Raw genomic sequence first — 16,988 nt, 5'->3', positions numbered from 1 at the left:
AAACAAAACACTGATAATAGACCTATGAAAAGCACCATTACCAAAATGAAATGAAGGAACTTGCAACAAAGTAGTAAGGAAACATTGTTCTGAATATAAGAAAATTGTGATAAAAGAACTTATCCAAGACTTAAAAGCAAATCCATAGCTGAACTGACTTCCTCAGTCTTGGCACCCAGTCTGTACTACAATAAAACGTTCTGGTAAAATAAATTTTTGGATGAATGCTAATACTATGAGGAAAATAATAATTCCAAGTTCATTTCTCTAGGATCTACATAAAATTAATTGCTCATAGCAGTTTCTCTTGTCACTGTTTTTTCCTGTGTTAAAATTGGCAGCAATATTTGGCTTGATCGGTCATTTATTTGGTCATTCTTGGCAGAGAAGCCAGTCCTTTTGGATGTAATTTAATTGCTGGGACTGATGAAGAAGTTATAATCTATCTCTGCTCCTATCAACTTTGGACTTCATGAAAGCATTAAATTTATTTTAAGTTCTACTTTTCCCATCACTATTTTATTCCTCCCTCTAATATAGATTTCTGGTGCTTATATAGCCCTGCTTTGTCTTTGGTCACTGTAATAACTTTACAAAATAATTGAAATGATTTATTTAAATATAAAATCTCTCTTTTTAATGTAACAGCTATGATGAATGTACTATGTATCTAAAGAGTGTGAGAGAAGGTAACTTCATGTACCATCAAAACTAATCAAGACTGAAAAAAAATCAGTAAATAACTGTAACTTTAGAGAAGGCAACGATTTAAGGCTTAGTTCAAAGTCATCTGGATGTGCACTATTTGTCCTGTGTTGTTACCCTTGCAGATTTACCATTTTAAAGAGCATTCATCTCTGAAACTGAAATAGGTGAAACTAATTCAGTTTTGGGATGCCTCATGTTCTTCTTACATTTGACAGTCTCTGTTACTTTGGGTTAATTTCCAGGGGAAACTCAGAAAGAATATTTTGGACGCTTCAGATCTGTTAGTGGAGGAGCTTCCAGGGTTGTGCCTCTGCAGCAGAGTTACTGCTGGAGCACCCATCACCTGAAGGCTGCTGGCACACATCCCTGCCCATCTCTGGGGCTATCAGGGAGAGGAGGACCCAGTCAAGCACCTTACTTTCTCTCAGGTACATTTTAAGAGTTTGCAACTTAACCTCTTTGCCCCTTTGGTAGCATACGGAAATCACTGCAGGAGCAATCGTTTCTTTGTCATCTCTCTGCAAAGACTAAATCTTCTACAATGGACAGCAGAACTAAAGGTATTTAAATCTTTATTCATTATTCCTTGCAACAAACTGTTAAAAGTGTGAGCATTTCCAAAATGTGTCTTGTCTCATGTCATGTGACAATATCCACAGCCAGGTCATTCACCAAGCAACACCTAGCAGCAGTGTTCTCTGCACTGGGCAGAAGTTACATGGGACAGCAAACAATTCTGAAAAGAAAAAGGAAAGATGTCAAAGTCTGAAATATAGCATATATTCCCTTTCTGTCTGATTAATTGGGATCAACTGTACTAATTGGGATGGAAAAAGTGTAGGTTTTCAGGAAAAAAATGGAAGTGAGTCATAATAGTAAATAATTTTAACTTTCTTGTCTGTTGATGACTGATTGCTTCATAGGCTTTCTCACTTGCTGTTTTCATCGTTTTGTACTAAATCTTGGAAAGATTTGAATTTTGGTTTAGGGCTTAGTCCAAGATAGAGTACAATATACTGCAAGATTTCTGCTGACTTCATCATGCTTCGGATCAAGCCCTTTTGATGGCATTTTCCATATTTGCTTTCAAATATTTCTTCCTCTGGCATCCTAAATTTATGTTCCTGATAAAAATCTCAGGGGTTACAAAGGCTTGAAGAGTAATATATGCATTTCTGTTATGTTGCAGTGGCTTCAGTATATCGCAAGGGCATTGGTAACACTAGTCACTGTATTTCTCAGTCTGAAATCATTATTAAGTGTGTTCTTAAGGGACTGATACAATACCACTAAAATCAGAATTAAAAAATTACTTTGATTTTACTCTTGTCGAACAGAATTTCTTCCACTGAAATCCTTAGAATTTATGGTCAGCTAAAAGTGGAGAATATTGAGTATTTGGCTTGATAAAAAGTGAGTCAGACCTGTAGGATTTCAGTTATTTAGTAATAAATTCCTCTAAGGAAAGTATTCAGTTTACTAATATTTCCCGATCGAAACATGTTTTGTAGGACTTGGGGTGTGGGATTTTTTGCTAATGTCATGACATATTTCAATTAATCATTACAAACCATGCCAAGATAAATATTTGAATTGCCTATATTCATTGGCGTACCTTCAAATTCTAAATATTTAGTGGCAGCCCTGGCATTTGCAAATAGGCTACCCATGATTTGAAAAACTGAGGACGTGCTGACTGTTGAGGAGGAATCAGCATCCTTGCACTGTGTGAAAGGATAGGTGTATTTTATCCAATTAATTTAGCCATGGGATTGTTATTCAGAGTTTATATTGCAGTGAGAGAGAGCAGACTCTTCTCCTTATCCCGAAATTAACTGTCACTCATCTCACACCTGTCCGAGACTGACATAATGCTAACTGGCAGCTTGCTAATGACTCAAATGGCTGCCGTGCTTTTGAACTCCACGGTGGATTTCTCGCTCGTTGCGACTTGCACCATTCCTCCCAGGTACCAGGAGTATTCATAACATCCTATGTTAAAATACAAGGAGGAATACTTTGGGCTCTACAGTATGCACAGGTCTATAGCCCACGTCTCTTGACAACATGTTAGCTGAATAAAGCTTAGTCTGTTTGTCTTGCCTAATGGCTATTTTAGCAATCAGAGTGGGAAAGAGTACTTTAGTTCTGAGCACTGGTTAATGGGATCAGTGGAATGCTCTTTATGTTTCACATGGAAGAAGGAATAGAGTAACATGCTGACCTCAGACAAAAAGCATTTAATTCATTTATTACTTGTCACTATTTGAAGACTATGTGGCTGTAAATGGTCCTGCTGTATGGAGGCATGTGTAAAGCTGGTCAGGAACAGCACCCTTGTAACAGAACCATTAGCTGTGGAATACCTACTGCATAGCCAAAATGTAACCCCGCTGTGACAAACAGAGCAATATATGCATAAATAGTATATCTGTTATGTGTGTGTCACACCAGTCCTTAAGAAAATACCACTCCTGACTCCACTGTAGATAAATAATTTTATTCTATCCCAGTGACAGATGTTCTCAAGGAGATACTAAGGATTTCTTTGCATATTATGAAGAAAAGTAAGTCAAGAAAAATAAATTTTATGTCATTTTATGATCACGATAAACATATTTCCAGAAAAAGTAAGAGTTGGGCTATGATACAGAATGAGTAGGAAGAAATGCAAGTGAAATTTATCAAATACCTACGTAAATTAGAATTAATGCACTGAACAGATTCAGTTTAACAAGAGTGGGCTGATTTGAGAAACTGATTATGATCTGAATATTAATTTTTGAGGACAGAGAAATAATCTAGAAGCATTCAGAGACTGTGTTTTTGTACACATCATAACATTTTAACTCATAACTAAATTATTACAAGACGAGGTTCCCATACACTGGCTGCACTCAGGTGTCTGTCTAGGTGCACAACTTTTTTTTTTTTAAACTGCAGGATAACCTATCTGAAATACATTTGTATTTACTGTGGCATTAAGGGAAATCTGCTTTGAGCTTCCTGTATCTAGATCCATGCCATTTCATATTTTTAGACCAAAGACTTTCTTTGAAGAGGATAACAGTCAATGGTAAGATCTTCATTAACTTATCAGGGTAATACCTGTTTTTAAGTAATTCACTTAAGTAAGGCATACTGAAAACATTCCACTATCAATTTCAAGAATAGGTTGTCAACCCTCAATGATAAGAATGGGAAATTGTAAGAAAAGAAGCCTGAAAATCTTTACTCATAATACAGGAAGTCTTTGAATATTAAACAATGAAATGGCTACACTTGAGTCATCTTAATGGTATCACATCCTGATGTCTTCCATTAGAACCATTACAAATTTTAGGAGCTGACAGTTTGAAAATCTTACTGGGGGGAAGAAGTGCAGCTGAGACAGATGAAACACTCAAAGACTTCAGAGTATAGTCACGAGAAAAATAAAAGCTCTCTGTCTTGTGAGGGTTGTAAAACATTTTTGTTGTACGCTGTTCTTCCAAGAAGCATGTACAAATTTTTTGAGAATGAATACAAAGAATGATTCATATCGAGCTTAGTGAACAGCAATATGATTGCAGAAGAGGCAAGAGCTAAAGGACATTTGTACAGGCAACACAAAGCCCAGAGCAGGACAAAGGAGTCTGAATAATCACAGTCTGCAAGGAAGGTGAAGACTGTGCAGGACAGGCACTCATGACTGCAAGCACCTGGTTCTAGATTTCAGTAAGAAATCCTGGATTCCATAAAATCAGTGACAAAGCCTACCTGGATTCCCAAGACTTCCCTGTCTTGCTCATTTGCTTGCTTTACTGGGCATCCATTTGTGTACTGGGCCATGCTCATGTGGTTGCTGCTAAATGTTTTCTCCTAATCCTTTTGCCTCTTCATCGAAGGAGTAGAAACCCATATATTCATGTTTTCCAATCCAAAGTGCCTTTTTTATGAGTGTTTAAACAGTACGCTTACCTGATGAGCCACTTCCACAGATCTTCCTGAGCATAGACCTACCTTAGAGAAATGGCCAAACTCCAGCTGGATTGCTTGAGGTGACGATTATCTAGATGTCTAGTTAATGTAATTTCGATATTTTATATATATATATATGCTATTAACATTCATTCTGAAGAAAAATGCAAGACAATACGTTTCAGTTGCAGTATTTTATTTTCTATATTTGTGTGTGTATATACAGAACAAATGTATTTCACAGTTTGTTTCCAACTTTTCTGCTCAATTATTCTGTATAAATATTAATATACTTTGAAATACATGACTAGGGAAATTATACTTAGGTGTCAATACCAGGAAAGGACACCAGTGAGGTAACAGTTCATAAGAAAGGGTTAAAAACATCTGTACATATATAATTTTATAGACCATTTTCTAAAATGTTGAAAACAGTGATAAATCCACCCTTCGGCAGAGTACGGTTAAGCCTCCAGTGACCACCCTAGCTGTTGAAATGTTTGTCCAGTAAGCGAATGGAAAGCACACACTGTTGACCACATTGAACTTGGAGTAGATGAAAAAGCTGGAGTAGTTTCGATATCAAAACTTGTCTGGCAACGTCCTGAGAGCTGTAGCCCCAGTGCGTGCCTGGGCCATCAGTTGCCCTCCGGCTGCTGGAAAGGACTACCCTTTTGTCGCAGGTGTCGAGCGGTTTTTGTTCCTTTAGGGAATCCTTTAGGAAGAACACCACCAAAACGCTGCTCGTTGTTACTTACCGGAGAGCATCAGCCTCGGAAAACATCTTCTCGTCCCGAGCCCCGGTCTTTCGCTGGGAATCCTCGCCGCAGGTGTCTCCACCTCCCCCCCGCAGCGCACGGCCCCCGCCGTCCCTCCTCACCCCCGTGTCTTCTCCGACACAGAGCAGCCGCCTGCCGGATCGCCGCCACAGGATGGGCTCAGGCGCTACCCCCGCCCCTTCTTTTTTCTTTCCTTTCCTTTCCTTTCCTTTCCGAGGCTCCGCTCGCCGTAGCATCCACCCTCCCGAGGGGTTTGCCTGGATCATTTATTTATCTTGTGCGCATTAAGAAACCACCATTAGGCTTTGGTGGGAGGCGCCTCACTTTCTGCGCGCTAGCCTGCCTCCCTTGCGCTGCGATAGGAATACACAATTGAACTGAAGCTGCAAGCTGGGCAGGAGCTGCCTTCTGCGTGCCTCTTTATTTGCCGGATCCGTATTTTTTTGCCGACTGGGTCATTGCCGCCCCCCTCCAGGGTTTCATCTTAATTTTTTTGTGCGTCCGTGTGTGTGGATTTTTTTTTTTTTTTTTTTTTTTTCCCCGGGAACCCTCGCCGGAGTTTGGATGCCGGGCCGGACTTAGCGCGGGCGCGGAGGAGCTGCGCGGAGCCGTGCCTCCTGCCCCCGGGCCCCGCCCGCGGATCGGCCTCCCTGGCCCGGCGCCGGCCGCGGGTTGGCCGCGGGGCCGCGGAGTGGCGGGTGCGCTGCGCCGCGCCGCCGCCTCCCCGCGGAGCAGCCGAGGGATGCTGCTGCGCTGCGGCCGGGCATAGGCAGGAGCCGAGCGGGCGGGGGAGGGAGCGGAGGGAAGGAAGCAAGGAAGGAAGGAAGGAAAGACGGAAAGAAAAGGTCTCCCGGCCCCGAGGGGAGAGGAAAAAGAGGAGAGGCGAGCAGGAGCGTGAATGTGAAGGAATGTGCCTGCCCGCCGCCGGAGCCGCACGCTTGGGATAAAAAAAAAAAAAAAAAAAAAAAATCGAGGAGGCTGATTCTTGCGACTTACTACCCGGAAAAAAAGAAAGAAAGAAAGACCTGAGAGCGGAGGGAGAAGAAGGAGAGCGAAGAGGCAGAAGCGCGCAGCGCAAGAGGAGGGCGCCCGGCGGATGGCGCGGCCGTCCCGCTGACTCCGCGGCCGCGGGAGGCTGCGCGGGGCACGCCATGCCGGCGGCGTGACCGAGCGGGGCGCTCCCGCCGCCCGCTCCGCCGCGCCGCGCTCCCCTGCGCTCCCCTCCGCCCCGCTCCGCTCCGCTCTCCTCCGCCCCCCTCCGCCGCATGCCGCCGGCAGCCGCGGCGCGCTGATGCCCCGGGGCCGCGGCGGCGCTGCGGACGGCCCCTAGGATGAGCGAGGGGGCTGCCGGCGCCGCGGCGCCCGGGGCGGCGGAGGCGGCGGCGGCGGCGGCGGGGGGCCCGGGCGGGGATGGGGCCGGGGGGCCGCCGCGGGAGCTGCGCTGCAGCGACTGCATCGTCTGGAACCGGCAGCAGACGTGGCTGTGCGTGGTGCCCCTCTTCATCGGCTTCATCGGCCTGGGGCTCAGCCTCATGCTGCTCAAGTGGATCGTGGTGGGCTCCGTCAAGGAGTACGTCCCCACCGAGCTGATGGACGCCAAGGGCGTGGGGCAGGACCCTTTCTTCCTCTCCAAGCCCACCGCCCCCCCCCGCGGCGCGGAGACCACCGCCGCCGCCACGCCGCGGCCGCCCAGCCGCGTCAGCCCCCGCCTCACCACCATGAGCCGGGCCCCCCCGCGGCCCCCCGGCACCCGCGGCCCGGCGCGGGGCGGCCCGCGGCCCACCGCGGCGCGGCACCCCGCCGCGCCCCACACGGCGCCGCCCGCCAGCGGCCCCCCCGGCACCGCCGGCCGCGGCGCCCGGCCGCCGCCCGCCGCCCCCAGCACCCCGCCGCTGCCCGCCTGGCCCACTGCGGCACACGCTACCTCCTCCTACAAGATCTACGTCCACGACTCGGCGCCGTCCTGGACCTTGTCTCCCTTCCAGGAGTCAACCACCACCACGCCGGAGGCCAGCACGACCCCCAAAATCCGTAAGTAGAGCCAGCCGCGCCGCGCCCTCGGGGCGCCCGCGCCGCCCGCCGGCCCGCGTCTCGCCGGCGAACCCCGGGGTTCGGCGGGGCCGGGCCGGGGCGACGCCTCGCTCGGAGGCTGCTGCCGCCGCGGCTCGGGGGGACGCGGGGCTCCCGGGCGGTCCTGCCGGGCGGGGGGCCGCAGGGCGCCGAAGTTCGCGCGTCTCCTCTCCCTCCCCCTCGCCCCCCCGGCAAGTTCCCCGCTTGTGTGATGGATGGTGAGGCAGGGGCAGCCATTTGAGGTGACTGGATTTCGCCGCGGTGCTTAGGGAGGACGCAGAGCCCCCTTTCCCCTTCGAGGCTGGGCTGCGGGAGGTATTTAGGAGGTGCTGGGAGGTGTCTGAGCGAGGGGGACAGCTGGCGGCCCCCAGAAGGGGCAGCGAGGAGGAGGAGAGGGCTTCTCGGGAGGGGCGGGCTGGGGTGTGCCCGTGCCTTTCTGCCGGTGAGGGGGTTTGGCTTCCCACACCGTCGTCTTCCTTGAAAGAGGGGAGAGCGGGCTCCGCCAGGATGCTCCCTCCGTCCCAGCGCCCGGCTCCCGAAAGAGCCGCCGCCAGCTCCACCGGGATGGAGCCCTGGGCACCCCGCGAATATGCAGACGCAGCCAAACGCTTTCCCGGCTCCCTTGTGGAGCCGCGGCACCGTCTTGCCGTAACTGACTCTTTTTTTTTTTTTTTTTTTTTAAGCAATGGAGGGGGCTAGTTCCCCGATTGATGCTCGGTGGCTCGCTCTTCCTACCCTCCCAGGCACAAACCTAAGGGTTCTGGCTAAATCTGAAAATTCATTTGGGCCGGGTGCATCAACTTTCCCCTTCTCGTAAAGGTTATCATCTAGGACGAACGCGATCTGTGCCAAAAGAACTTCTGTGTGGTGCTATTTAGTGAAATGCTCCGTAATACTGTATCGTAGTCATCTTCTGCGTTTTCTTGGATGTGGTGGAGGAAATGGGAAGCTGCATGTCCTCCATTAACTCTTAGTTGCTTCTGCTAGGAACGTCAGTTCAATTGAACGCTACCACCTGAACTGCTTTTACAGCCCAGGGCTCCCCTTTTGCGTGCTAGCGTATGGCTGTTCTGCTAGAGGATTTTGTTAGCGAGTCATTTGAACTTTATTTTGTCCATTAAATCTATTTGCTGATGAGCCCCTGGGCAGAGAGTATCTGCAGAGCGAACTGATCTTGTGAATTGACAAAATTGGGAGAAGAACAGCAAAGTGTATGTGTGGGTGGGTGTGCAGGTGGCGGATGGCTGGGAATGATTACGAATAAAACTATCGCTAAATCAGAAGAGCAAACGAGGCAGGGACTCGCTTCCCCAGCGTCTGCTATAGTAATTGAGAGAGAACCGTCCCTTACAGGTGTGTCTGAGCCCGCTTGCTGTGTAGGTGCAACCTAAGGAAGTCAGATGCTACCAGAAGGAGAATCTTTCGTGGAGCTGAACCCTACCTGTTTCACTTAGGTGTAGGGAGCTGTATAAGGCACTCTTTAAAAACAAAGCAGCAAAGGAAGCTTGATTTTCAACCTGTGTCTCTGTTTTCAAGCCCTGTGTGAACCAGATATGTTACGTGGTGTTTCAAACTGCAGTGACCTGTGTGTGCGTGTCTGAAATGCTGCCTGGGCTTGCCAGGTGGGATCCGTTCGGGTCTAAATGCTCCCTCGCCATCTCTTCCTTTCTCCCCTTTCTATCTTTTTGGGTATGTAAGAGAAATCCACAGCAATTTCCGCCCCTCTATGCCGTCTCCTTACGAGGTATGGAAGGCAAGAATATCCTGATTAATAAATAATGTTCAGCTGGCAGGACTCTCCTTCATGCAAGACACACAAAGGAAGAAGAAAACCCACAATCTTAAAATGTTCCTGGCAGTTGCAGAGTCTCGTAACTATTATTTGTTTTAGGGAGACTGCTGATACCTTTTACAGCAGGGTGTTTCCCCTCATTAAATACAGCTCGGTTATAGGATGAAATGCAAGAAGTGCAAATCCAGCAGAAATTGACCCTGTTTGGGCACATTGATAGCAGAGATTATCATTAATGGAAGATTAAATAGATTACATAAAAAAGGATTTGAATTTGTAGGGCATGTGGAAATTTTTTTTAAAGCCTACAGCTGTACTTTCCTGATACATACATAAGCATCTCTGACTATACATGTGAAATTCTCTGAGGCTGCAGTATCCACTGGAGGGGAGAGGGAGGAGAAATGCAATCTTTCTGCCATGAACTGCTGACATGGTGTCACCCCAAAGCAAGTATCTGCATCTGCCACTAACAGCTCTTAGGAAGAAAGGGGATATTTTGCAACAAATCCATCCTCATTTCCTGCATGTTCCTTCTGTGCCCATTGCTCCAGCTGCTGTTGAAATGAAAGTCATGGATCCCATTGTACCCTGTGAATACAAATCTGACATGGCAAATCTGATGCCCCAGCTTTCAAAATAGTGCACACCCTTGCGTGATCCTCTGGCTTGGCAAGGCACATATGGGGGCAGGAGTTCTTTAGCATCTCGCAGCTTTTAAGAGAAGAAGCAGCTGTCTTTCTTTATACTGGTTCACGTTGCAGTTTATTGAATTGTTTTAACATGTTAAAAAGGGCTCAAAATATGATTTAGGAAGATGGAAGGCAAATCAGGATTTATTTCTCCTGAAAGCTGGATGATTGCCCACCTGAAGTAAATGTTGGTAAAGCCTTTTCTCTGTGTGTGTATTCATCTGAGGAGATGTTGTGAAATCTCTCTTTTTTTGTGGGTGTGCATAATGACAATAATTCTTGGTTGTGTTTCACTCAAAGTCAAGCTATCTGTTAGCTGTTTTGAAAGTTCTTGATGAAGATCCTTCAGGTTCTGACTAAGCAAAAGCCACTTACTCATCAAATCTCGCTCTGTGTCTTGTGCCTGCATGTGTTTCTCATGATCACGCAGAGACTATGGCTTTTCAGCATGAGCCTTTTTATCCAGTGCTCACATAAAAATCAATCACTGATTTAGAAGGATAGTCCAGCCTGTGGATCAGAAAAATCAACAAACTGACTGGAACACACCAGTGAAGTTTTATTTTTATCAAGCCATTCGTTTCATTTCTAAAGAGTCATGCCCTGATTTTTCCAATATGCATTTTTCATGGTATTCTGGGTTCTTCAAATAATGTTATTATCTTTAAATTGAGATACTGTACTTATAAGAATTCCTGTGTGAATTCAGCTATGAAATAGCCCTGTGGTTTCTCTTGTGTTCATGTCACCAAAGGCTAATGCAGAGAACTGAGGTCAGGCAGGTGGGGCTCAATTAATGCATAGTAACCAGGGAAAGAGGTGTTACAGAACTCCTAATCGATATGTCTTGTGAAGTCCAATTGCGACCTTTTTTTACGAGTCCAGACTGTAGCCTGAGTATACTTTGATTTCCTGCTAAAGATTTTCTGGTCCAGTCGTTTATCCTAGTCATACCTCTGTCTGTTTGTTATGCACGGCATGGGTTCAAGTAACAAGCATCTGGCAGATGAACTGTTACCAACACTGACATTTTGGTAAAAGCTGTTTGTTTTATTTTGCACTGACTCAAATGTCTTTTTCACATTAAGGATGACACTTAGATGCAACTGCGGGGTTTTCACCAACTGGAGGGTGTTGTGGGAGGTGCCAAACCGTAGTAAAACCAGACCTACTCTTCCCAGAGCTCTGAAACGTTCTGCCAACAAATGACATGTATCTGTGAACACTTCGCGTTATGATCATGAGCTGTCATTGAAATCGAGGGGAGCACACATGACTGTAAAGCATGTGCCTTTAACATTGACTAAGATTAATATGTCAGTTATTTATCAATTTGTAATGCATCAAAAGCTGTTGAATTGGAAAAAAATTACTGAGGTGAACAACTGGGAGTTCTAGAACTATTTGCTTCTTCCTTATTCCCACTTACTTTCTATTCACATACCATGAGTCAATGTACCGCAGACATGATTAGATTTGTGTTTCCCATCTTAAATACTTGTCAACAGGAAGGCTACCGTCAAGATAAAAATAATAAATACAGGATTGTAGTCACACCACTAAAGTGGAAATTACTGTAGTTTTATTTTATTTTTCATGTTTTACAGCTATAACTTGCTTCATCTGTTTCAATTAAGCTGGATGACACTGGACTTAATTCTGTTTTCCAGTTATAATTCCCATTATAGTTAGGAACTAGCGCAGTTATCACTGAGTAAATAAGTCCCACTCACAGATATGTACGTTGTTTCTATTCAGATATATTTCCTCTCTGTTCCTTTTATTGAAGTGTTTGTTGGAATCCCATTCCCTAGGAGAGCTTTCACAGCGCTGGTATGATGAGAGGAAGGGATATGGCTGAAATTACTCCATGCTGCCTTTTAACCCTGAAGAAAATTCTTTTGGGGGCTGTAAGGATTCTCATTACGTTGATTTAACCTGTGATTACTGATAAAAGCAAAGCTTTGCATTTTATTTGGCATATTTTTTTAGCGTCTATACAAGGACATTATGTGATATATTATATGTTGACAACAGAATACCATTATTAAATTAAAGTATTGATTCATTGCAAAGTATTACGCTAAAGTAATGTCAGTGGTTTGTCTAAACCCACAGAAAATGGAAATTAAAAATTAAAGGACCTGTCTCTATCTACAGCATTGTGTCTACTGTTGCAGGACATTTATCATCTGACTCATTGGTTTGAAACCTCCTGCAAAGCCCAGTAAATACATGGATTGGTATGGATTTGGCTTTGACTTTATCTTTAAATTCTATAGCTCATGTAGCTTTCAGGAAGTACCTAAAACATACTAGGGTTTGGGTTTGCTGATTTCTTCCATGACTTGTTTGGAAACAAACTGCACAAGGGAAAGTGCCTAGTAAAATCAGGTAGGACTACCTGGTCACCAAAATAAATCAATAAATAAATTGAAATCAGAGACTTTTGTATGTCTCTGAGCCTGGTGATTTCTTTTTGGGATTCTTTGTAGTTTAAACAAGCTTGCAATGCTCCGGTCTTAACTGTGCACGTGTGCGCGCACGTGCACACACACACAATACAGGCAGGTATTTGTGCGTTTGCACAGTACCTATTGTCGAGGAGGAGGATCAGGACCTCGGAGACTGTTGTAACTTCAGGACCAGTCTTTGCTAAGCAAGTTAACTACTTTGGTTGTGGTGCTTGTCCTTGCGGTGTAGTTCAGAAAAGGAACCCGGAGGTTTCATTGTAGCTAACTAGAGGGAATACCAAGTTAAAGTCCATCTCTTTTTATCTGGAAGTCTCTTTCAGGTTCTACTGTGCGGAAGGGATTTGTTGCCACTGTTACTATTAAGCATAGGTATGGGGTTTTTTTTTGCATTAGAATAGACAAAAGACAGGTAGGAAAAACAACAGGATACTTTGTGTTAATGGAGATGATTTCTTACTCTAAGGGACTTAGTTCTTGGATCAATATAGGGAGGGTTAGAAGTGTCATTTAATAAGGCGGCTGTGCTCCAGATCAAAACTGGGACTGTGTTTTCTCATTGCTCAGAACTGAATTTCCAAGGCGGGCAGCTCTTAAACCTACTTTCATACTTTTACCTTCCCCTTCATACCTAATCTCAAGCCACTCGACCGAGTGAAGTACATCTTCAGTGGAGGGAAGTAGCTTCCTGTGAGGGCTGAGCAGATGGGCTTGCCAGGCAAGGGCACTTCTGGCCAGGGCAAGACAGAGGATGAGCATTCAAATGGCTTCTGGTAACACACAGAGAAAGTAAAAAGCGCTTTTTGAGTGCTTTTATTACTTTTTATCACACAGGTTTCTGGGGCCCCTTGGTAAAATGCATTCAAGAGGAGAAAAATGAATAAAGCAGCCATGAAGAAAATTAAAATAGCAACTGCATTTATAAATTTCAGTCTTCTTTTCACAGAAGAAGTACCTAATTGGATCAACTCTTCCTGGTGAAATTTGGTGATAGCAGGGAAAAATACATTTACTAAATGTTTATTGCTAATTGTGGAAATGTTTGTTTCTGAATCTTTATCAATATGCTCAATATTACTCCAGTAATGTTTAAAAACAGTTAAAAAAAGTAGAACCTACAAAATACTTCCAGTATTCCATCTTTTCTGTCCTCCCAGGGCAGTATTTTGCATTTCCAAAGCTGTGTTTCTCATGTAGCATGTAAATAGGCTTCCATGACTTTCAGGTCTTTTTTACAACGTATTACTCCTGATTTTTTTTTTTTTTTTTTTTGTAGTGTAGTTCTGATGGCTTCTGATAATTCACTTCATATCATGTGTAGCAACTGATTTTTAAGTCCAAATTGCTTTATGTTTTTTTCTCAGAGTAGTTTGATTTTTGTATTTCTGTAAGAATTAGACCTTTGGGAAAAGCTTGGGTAGAATGGGAGAGGCTTGCTGTCCAATAAAAACATAACTGGGTAAAAAGATAAAGTGAAACTTTGGTCTGAAATACCTGAAGAAATTCCTGCTTTAGTCCCTGTAAAATAAGCCCAACAACCTGAAAGTTTCCTGTTTTTGCTTTAACATCTCCTTTTTGTTTGTCACTTTTTGGTTTATGGCTTTTCTTTTCCTTTTAAAATTTGAATTAGTCTTTCAGCAATTCTATGGGCCCTACAGTTGTGTCCCATTCCCCCCCCTGCCCCCGCATTGTATTTTATGCTCATAGGGAAGATGCACGTTAGCAGTGCATATATATTGGCAACCTAGCAGGTGCTGTTTGTAGAAAAGTGAATTAGTATTTTAATCTGTGTGAAAAGACCTTTCACTGAGGCATTTCTAACTTTGTTAGCAAAGAATTGAGGAAAAAATATCCTGATAGTATTCTGTGTAGAAGTTGTGCTGAATTAAATAGTTTAGTCTCTTTGGTTTTTATAATGAGATTGCTATATGGCCCAATTTTGCAAACATACAGGCCCGATTTCAGGTGGCGAGTGATGCCTTTTCTCTTTTGTAGAGTTACGCATCTGCAGAATCAGGGTCAATGTATGTGAACATCTGTGTGATTAAATGTGTTACTGTGTCTCAGATTGCAGTGTGAATGCTTACAAAACATGCCTGTGTAAATAACTGTACATCAGCTTTAAAGTGCTACTTTTAAAAAGTTGTCAGCATTATTTAAATGTGCTTATTACAACTGAGTTTCCATTAGTGCATTTTCTTTTTCTGTGTGTGCTTAGCGCTACCATGAAATATATACCATTAACCTGTTTATTCTTTGCCTGAAATAAGTCCTGTAGTAAAATCTTGGTGTTCTGGGGGACTGTAGTTGCTTAGCTGTAGACTGTCACAAGACATGTGGGTCATGAATGTTTTTGCATATCACTTGTAAATTATTTCCTTACCTGATTTTTAATTTTTTTTTTAATTATTACAGAAAATAATACTTCTGGGTTTGTACAGTTTTTCTCTGTATTACTTCCTCAGCTAGGTATATGCCAACACTGACTTTTTCCTAAAGCTTATAGGTAAAAAATGTTTTCTAAAACATTAGAGATGGCAAGTTGTGTTTTAAGATTGAGTTATTTTCTGGAACGAAATTATGAAATTATCTTCACATTGTTCCTTTCACAGCATCATTACTGTTAAAGTTCAAGATTCTAGTTCAGTAGGAACTGAGCCTTGATTGCTGGTTGTTACCAGATAGAGGGGCTATAGCACCGTGTAACAGCAAACCATTAAATTAGTATTAATAGCAAATAACCTCTTTTCCAGATCTGATTATTCTCACTGATGTCAGAACTTGTAAAGCAAGCATTTGAGATAAGATGGGGTTATTCTCTTGGAAGGGCTTTGGTGGTCTGTTTGTACTGCAATGACAAGGGCTTTTTTCTAACGTGGTTGGCAAGGAAGGTAGAAAACATACAATCTAGCCTGTGGTTGCTGTGCTGCTTCTAAATGTAATCAGGATTTTAACAAAACCAAAAAACTTGTATCAGAAAGTGTTGCTAACCTGCAAAGCTGTGCTGCATTGTGCAATGCTAATGTTTACTTATGTCTCCCAGTTTAATGCATAATAAAACAGCATCTCCAGTAGTGTGCTCAGAGTGGCTGAGAGTTGTAGCTAGCTAACTTTCTCAGTGGCTGAGTAATACTGTTGAATATTAAAAAGGATGTAGGGAATCTTTATTTCCTCTCCCCCTGGTGAATTACAGTAGAAATGGTCAGAGGGTTATCATTAAAATAGTACTAAGCTATCCCAGAAGTTTTGACTTGGGATTGACTGTGTAATACTTGCAAAAACCAATCTATTAATTGTCTTCCAAAGGGGTGTGCTTTGTTAGTGTTTTTTTAAGAGTAGTGTTGTGCAGAGAGGAAATTAGTTTTCTTGTTCAATCTGTCAGTGAATTTACAAAAGAGAAGCAGGGTTTTTGTTTGAAACCTAGAGATAAGCCACACTGAAATGGTACAGTGATTTTTCCTGCCGTTTAACAGTATGAAATATGAAGACTTTGCACTGCCAGGGTTCAGTGGGCAGTGGGTTCAGGAACTTAACTGAGGGGATTATTCTGATGAATGTCAGTGCTCCTGATTTAGAAGGGTAGAGGTACTTTTATAATTACTTCATAAGTAGCTAAACCACATTAGTCTTTAGCCTGAAATCTGGCCCAGCTACGTAAGGGTCATAGTGTTAAAGTTCAATCCTCTCAGTTGTTATTATTATTATTTTTTTTAGATAACTAAAGAGCCAAAATGCCATGCATAAATACATAGAGCAATGACTTTTTCCTTAAGCAGTTTGGGTTTCTTTTGCTTTTAGATTTCAATCTTTATAACTTATGTTAATAGAGCATACCACACATTTGACAAGGTCAGCTGCTTATTTATAAGACTGTATCTCAGTGTAATAAAGTTGATTGTAATTAGTTTCCATCAATCACAAATGTTAGTCAGAAAAACATAGGTTGCAAACTAAAACAAATGATAAACTGTAGTATCTAGCAGCTGAAAATACTCATTGAATGCTGTCTCTGAGTTTGTAACATACACACTTCTAAATTCACTGATGATCTCAAAGCAATGTAGAAGTGATGCCATCTTCTCCCAGACTGAAACTATGTACTTCAGCAGCAGGTTTTCATAGTGCACATAGGCTCTCTTCCTACCAAAGCTACTCTGTTAGAAGGTTGTACCTTTGCCTCAGCTAATTACCTTCTGGGCTGTGAAGATGACGACCTTGATGCTCATAATGATAGTAAAAACGACACAGGAAGTGCAACATTCACAGGGTGCTTTTAGAGTCATAGGATTTACAGTCCAAAGGCTCATTTGTACTGGGGAAGGTGAACATTTGCCACTTGGTGACTGCTGTCACCTTGCCTTAGAGAAGAAGGGTGGTAGACGGGCAGTGGAGATGATGGGGTGAGCTGTACCCATCCTGCACTTCTGCACAAGAAGCTCTTCAGCACGGTTCAGCCTGATCTGGGAAGACACAGCCTTTGCCTTGGCTCTGTCAGCATTAACTATCCTGGCTTGTT

General features: G+C 43.7%; 1 protein-coding gene across 2 annotated transcripts in view; it reads left to right on the top strand.

The window, feature by feature from the left end:
• The first annotated feature begins 5,599 nt into the window (after nucleotides 1-5,599).
• Nucleotides 5,600-16,988, top strand: part of NRG3 (neuregulin 3) — a 436,764-nt gene continuing 425,375 nt past the window's right edge. For both annotated transcript variants that reach the window (XM_069796150.1, XM_069796149.1), the window contains exon 1: nucleotides 5,600-7,478. In XM_069796150.1, the coding sequence (XP_069652251.1) occupies nucleotides 6,779-7,478 (700 nt within the window). In that variant the 5' untranslated portion in view covers nucleotides 5,600-6,778. The remainder of the gene's footprint in view (nucleotides 7,479-16,988) is intronic.

Source organism: Haliaeetus albicilla, chromosome 11 (genome assembly GCF_947461875.1).
Source record: "Haliaeetus albicilla chromosome 11, bHalAlb1.1, whole genome shotgun sequence".
NCBI lineage: Eukaryota > Metazoa > Chordata > Aves > Accipitriformes > Accipitridae > Haliaeetus > Haliaeetus albicilla.
Note: the sequence above shows the minus strand (reverse complement) of the source record. Positions and strands in the feature narration are given on the sequence as shown.